The 6,815-nt window shown below is 34.6% G+C and overlaps 1 protein-coding gene across 3 annotated transcripts in view; it reads left to right on the forward strand.

Moving 5' to 3' along the window:
- LOC106874068 (protocadherin gamma-A4) overlaps window positions 1-6,178 on the forward strand; it is a 177,119-nt gene extending 170,941 nt beyond the window's left edge. For all 3 annotated transcript variants that reach the window (XR_008265490.2, XM_014921648.3, XM_014921650.3), the window contains one exon: window positions 5,850-6,178. Coding sequence is in view for 2 of the 3 variants with exons in the window: in XM_014921648.3 (XP_014777134.1) it covers window positions 5,850-5,953 (104 nt within the window). In the remaining variant the exon portion in view is untranslated. The remainder of the gene's footprint in view (window positions 1-5,849) is intronic.
- Window positions 6,179-6,815: the final 637 nt, after the last annotated feature.

Consider the following 6,815-nt stretch of genomic DNA (forward strand, 5'->3'; position numbering starts at 1 on the left):
TTCGCTCACCATTTACAGTCAACGCCTCTGATCTGCCCATCAACATCCAACTTGAAATGGTTGACTTGTAGTGTGATTCAGATTTGAAGAACAAATTTACTTCGGTGGACTTGGACACATTTTATCAGTATCTCTTGCCAAAGCACCCCAAATTGACAGCCCTTGCTGCGAAAGTTTTGTACATGTTTGGGAACTTACCTTTGTGAACAAGTTTTTCTCTGTAATGAGCATCAATGAAACAAAGCTGCCCTCAAGGTTAACCCATAAGCACCTAAATGACATCCTAAAATTGGCTGCTACTCAGAATTTGATGCATGATATTAATACACTTGTGAAGGAGAAAAAATGCCAAGTTCCAGGAACATACTGAAAATAAATGATGAAAAAGAATAAAAGTGTTTTTAAATGTTTTTCAAAGTGTTCTGTTTTTAAATTTATAAATTGTATACGTTTACAAGGTAGTGTAATAATACAGTCTTCTTTAACAGTTCCCACTTTCACTTGGTCAATGAACATACTGTTCTTCAAACATGAACATTTTCAGATTGTACTTTTTTTACACTAAAACAAAGGGAAAATTTTGAAATTGCTATTTGTGGGTTCTTATGCCATGATTTTACTGGTCCGGCTCGCTTGAGATCAAATTGGATTGAAATGTGGCCCGCGAACTAAAATGAGTTTGACACCCCTACTGTAAAAGGTAGTGATAGATAGGCTGATAGCTGGATGTATATACAAATGGATAGATTGTGGAAGTGAGAAGAATTGAGAAATGTCAAAAGAATTATTCAAAGTTGACTAACAAAAGTGAGAACCCAAAAGTGATTATTGGATTGAGAGAAGAACTGAAAGTTTGGAGGAAGAAATAGTCTGAAGTTGTAAAAGACAGGTGATAAGAATGAGTAGAAATGTGGAGCGAAGATGACTGGATAGAGAGAAGGGTTGAAGATGGCAGGAGACATACCTTAACTTATACGCGCGCGCGCGCGCGCACACACACACACACACACACACACACACATTTGCACGCGCTGAATGAGTAGTAATGGAGAGTAATGACTGGATAGAGAGAAGAATTAGAGATTGCAAGAAAAATATCCTAACTTGTACTCTCTCCATCTCTTCCTCTATCCCACGCACATACAAACCTAAATATATACAAACACACACTCATATATTATGTGTGCGTGTATATATATATGCATATATATATATATATATATATATATATATATATATATATATATATATATATATATATATATATATATATACATACTATAAGCTATATGTACATATATATATATTTTTTTATATATACACACATATACACGTATAATATATAATAAAAAATTATATATATGAATTTATAATACATTATATATAATATATTATGTACAATATATATTTATATTGTATATATATATATATATATACATACATATAAAATATATAATTATATCATGAGTATATATATATGTATATATATATATATATATATACATATCTGTGTGTGTGTGTGTGTTTATATACACAAATACACACAAGCAGTAGAACAATATTGATGATCAGATAGTGAGTTTAGAATGACAGAAGAAAACTGGTTAACATTATAGTAGAGAATATTGGAAATCTCGAATGCGGTTTTATTTCGCGCGCGCACTCACACACTCACACACACAAAGTCCAAAATGGCTTGCAACATTACTAGTCATGTCAGGTCTAAAACTCTGTGCTTGGGTTGTGAAAGAATGAAGAGTGTCAAACATCAATCAAGACCACCTGAGGTAGCGGGTCTGCGCTATTCAACGTGATCACTTTCCTTGCTAGACATAACAACTAAATCTCCCCCAAAATTACATTTTATTCTCTTAAGAAAAAAAAAATGCCAAAAGAAATAGTGTCTGGTATGATGTTATCTTAGACGTACTATAAGATGGAGTGGTTGTGGCTGGAATGTCTTTTGTCACGGGCTTGTTTGATTCAGGTTTGATTTGGGGTAATACATCACCACTATTACTACAATAATCAACATCGACAGCAACAACGGTTTCAAATTCTGTCTCAAGACCAGCAATTTCGGGGAAGAGGGTAAATCAATTACATTAGCCGCCAGTGCTTAACTGGTACTTATTTTATCGGCCAAATTCGACAGACGAAATACCGCTTAGCATTTTGCCCTATGTACAGCCAGCTCGCTGTCTTAACAACCACAGTAATAATACCGTCTGCTAAAGGCACAAGGCCTGAAATTTGGTGGGAGGGGGATAGTCGATTACATCGACCCCAGTGCTCAAATGCTACTTACTTCATTGAACCAGAAAGGATGAAAGGTAAAGTCGACCTCGGCAGAATTTGAACTCAGAAAATAAAGATGGATAAAATGTCGTTAAGTATTTTGCCCGGCGGCATGCTAACAACGACAATGACAATAGTTTCAAATTTTGGCATAAGGCCAGCATTTTCAGGAGAAAGATTAAGTCGATTATATCGACACCAGTGTTCCACTGATACTTATTTTATCGACTCCGAAAGGATGAAAGGTATAGTAGACCTCGGTGGAATTTGAACTCAGAACGTAGACAGACGAAATGCCGCTAAGCATTTTCCCAGCGCGCTAACAACGGCGGTAATAATAGTTTCAAATTTTGCCACAAGGACAGCTATTTTGGGAAAGCGAATGAGTCGTTTACATCGACCCCAATGTCTCCATGGTACTTAATTTATCGACCCCGAAAGGATGAAAAGCAAAGTCGACCTCGGCGGAATTTGAACTCAGAACGTAAAGGCAGGCGAAATACCGCTAAGCATTTCGCCCGGTGTGCTAACAACGACAGAAATAATAACAACAAAAATAATCCAGTCTACTATAAGCACAAGGCCTGAATTTGGTGAGAGGGGACCAGTCGATTAGATCGATACCAGTACACAACTGGTGCTTAATTTATCGACCCCTAAAGGATGAAAGGCAAAGTTGACCTCGGCGGAATTTGAACTCAGAATGTAGCAGCAGACGATATGCCGCGAAGCGTTTTGCTCGGCGCGCTAACAACGACGGTAACAATAACAACAGAAATAATTCTGTGACTACAAATATTTTCAATATTAAACAATGAGACAATGAAAAAACTTCTATGTGGTCGTTCGAAATGCTAGAAACAGCAACCGTATCTCACTCAAATTACTATCTTAAAGAGTGGAAGGACACTGGATAATGTAGTCCGGGATGCTCAAAGCTCGAGACAACACTGGCAACAACAACAACAACAACAACAACAACATAAAAGAATAAACCAAATTACATAATGATAAACTGAATAGCTGTAATGATAATCACTCACAAGTTAACCGTTGATGAAAGATGTAGCACTACTCTACAATAGAGCAAAGCATCACAATAAATCTGTTTCATGAAGAGCAGGCATGGCTGTGTAGCTAAGAAGCGCTCCCTTTGCAACCGCATGGTTATGAGTTCAGTCTTACTGCGCAGCACCTTAGGCAAATGTCTTCTACTGGAAATTGTGGGGAAGTACGTCGTGTTATATATGCGTATATATATATATATATATATATATATATATATATATATATATATATATATATATATATATATATATGTATATATATATATATATATATTGTAAGATATGTTTGAGGTTATGCAACCATCTAAAGGATAGGCGTATCTGAAGGCACTTCTGGTGTATTACCTCAGTATGTATGGTCCTTGTTATAAGGTATACAGTAGTAAGTAATTTAGAGGTAAAACCGTGGTTTAATATATATAGAGACCATAAATGAGAAGTGGATCATTGGTGTTTTAAAGGCATTATTTAATTAAATAATGACTTAAAACACCTCATTGCTAATCATTGCTCCATTTCTCTGTCTCTCTGTCTCTGTCTCTGTCTCTCTGTCTCTGTCTCTCTCTCTCTATATATATGTATGTATGTATGTATGTATGTATGTATGTATGTATGTATGTATATGTGTGCGTCTGCCTGTGTGTGTATGTGTCTATGCACGTAATAGTAAAATATGGCTCGGGCGGACGACTAAAGAACAGACAGGAAACTGGAATAGACATACACATTACGTGGACTTTCATCCTTCATCAGCTGTCGACCAAATTCATCACAATTTTGATCCCTTATCGATAAAAATACTGTTCAATTTGGTGGCGTCAACAGCAAAATGCTGCGGGAGTATAAATGAGCAAGCATAAGGGATATAACGGGGAAAGTACAAAAAAAAAAAATAAATAAAAAGACAGGGTTTTTAGACCGAACGGTAAAAAGGACGATTTATGAGGAGCACAAGAAAACGTATACAAGACGGAAAGGCATATGTCCACTTGCAATCGCTTGGCAACCGGTGTTGGTTTGTCCCTGTTACTTAACGCTCCGACAAAAGAAAACGACATAATAAGCAAGCAGCTTAACCACACAACCATACTTGCGCCTGTCGTATATGTATATCGTATATGTATATATACATACATATATACGCATATAAACACATACAACCACATATATATATTGCTTCCTTTACAATCAGTGATCAGCTTCGACCTCAATAACAAGTGCACCTAATTGTAGTTTGCATCCAGCTTCTAGTCATTAGTACCAGATAATTCGAAATTGTTAGGAGTCTCGCTCACAATATGAACGTATATACGTGCCTAGAATTATGTGAATAATTATTTGCTAGTTTGTAATTGTCTATCGAATCTAACAATGTCCAGCCATCTCCTTCTTCCCGTGTATATTCTTTGATGATTGCTCACCTCAATCCTTGATCGCAGAGGGAAGGGGCCAGCAGGGCTGGTGCTACATCTAAGACACACTTAATGTTTGCCAAGGGTCTAAAATATGGGTGCGCCATACAAATTCTGAACAATGCTGAGATCTGTGGCTTTCAATTCTTTGATTATGTTCATTTTTAGAGTATCATAATCATTAGTTTCATCTTCACTGTTTCTAAGTTTTAAATTTGTTTCGTATTCTCTCCCGTTCATATTTTTGTCTGTGGTGTTCTGGTTTGGTGCATTTTATTCATCATTACACATTCTTACACTCTGCATTTGTTGTCTTTCGTCGTTTACTTTGTTTTTGTTGGAAATGTTACGTCTGTTATCGTATTTTACAGTTCCAGCGCTTATATTATTTGGCATTGCTGTGTGGTTACTATTTACGTTTTCTTGGTGTATTTTTCTTTTTAAGTGTTCTATTTCTGATAGTTCTTTTGTTTTCAGAATATATTTCTGTATGTTAGCTAGTTTATTAGGGTTCATTGCTCTATACAAATCTTTATCTAGGTTATTTTTCTTCCAGATTTTATATCTATATATTGTTGTGTTTTCGTTCTGTGGTTAGAGCACTGTTGTAAAATAAGCGTGTAGGATTGAAATATATTACTCAAGTCTCCATTCATGCTTTTTAAATTTTATTCGCGAGACATGAGGAATAACGTCCGGCCCTTTATTTTGATGGTCATCATTTTCGTAGGGTACCGGTCCGTTCATTTCTGGTATCAAATGGTTTTGCACGTGTAGCTTTTCGTACTTTTTGTGTAACAAGTTTAAAGTACGTATTTCCCATTTGTTATCCTTGGGTTGAATAATACGGGTATTATTTAATTTATTTTTCATTTTTTTTTGTGCATGGTGGTTGGGGACGGAGATCGTCTGATGTTGATTGGTTATTATTATTATTATTATTATTATTGCTGTTATTATTATTACTATTATTGCTGTTATTATTATTATTATTATTATTATTATTATTATTATTATTATTATTATTATTATTATTATTATTATTATCTTTTAAAATTTTCTTCAATTTCAGATTATGAAAAGATGAAACACCATCTTGGAGTTCCTGGTTCCAGAATAAGTATAAAAAAAGTTCATGAATTCCAACAACCATCTCAGAGATCATTTGTCAAATAAACTGGACTTAAGAAGAAAAACTTTCAAAAATCAAAAGACATATGTTCCTGTCATGCACACACACACACACACATCGCGCACGCGCGAAATGGATAAAAAAGTCACGCTCAAAATAAGCTCAGTGCGCTCTAGAATTGTCAGACATACTTCAACTTTTCTAAAATTGAATAAAACAATAATGATGAATCCACACGGCATGGTGAACAAAATTAATAATAATAATAATAATAATAATAATAAGAGAAATTAAGGCAAATAGACCAGATATAGTTGTCAAAGATCATGAAGAAAAAAAATGCTTTCTAATTGATGTGTCAATACCAGCAGATGACGTTTCTCTAAAAGAAATGGAAAAACTTTCAAAATACAAAGACCTGGAAATAGAGATAACTCGAATGTGGAATCTAAAAACAGAAACAATTCCTATCATAGTAGGTGCCTTAGGTATAATAAAAAAATATTCAGACAAATACATAACAAAAACACCAGGACTTACAAATATATATAACATACAGAAAATTGCACTACTGGGTACTGCACACATTCTACGCAAAACACTTTCAATACAGTAAACATAAGAGCACCACAGCAAACCACAGCACATACCCAAGGCGCACAGAGCTGCGCTCGGTAGTGAAGTGAAAGCTCGTTATAAAAATAAAACTACTGAACAATAATAATAATAATGATAATAATAATAATAATAATGATAATGATAATAATAATAATATATAAATAAAATGTTAAATGTTTTGTTGCGTGATTTTTGGTCCACCCTGTGTGTGTGTGTATAAATATATACATACATACATACATACATTCATACATACATACACACACATATATATATATATACACACAT

Source organism: Octopus bimaculoides, chromosome 14 (genome assembly GCF_046866305.1).
Source record: "Octopus bimaculoides isolate indiv1 chromosome 14, ASM4686630v1, whole genome shotgun sequence".
In the NCBI taxonomy this organism is placed as follows: domain Eukaryota; kingdom Metazoa; phylum Mollusca; class Cephalopoda; order Octopoda; family Octopodidae; genus Octopus; species Octopus bimaculoides.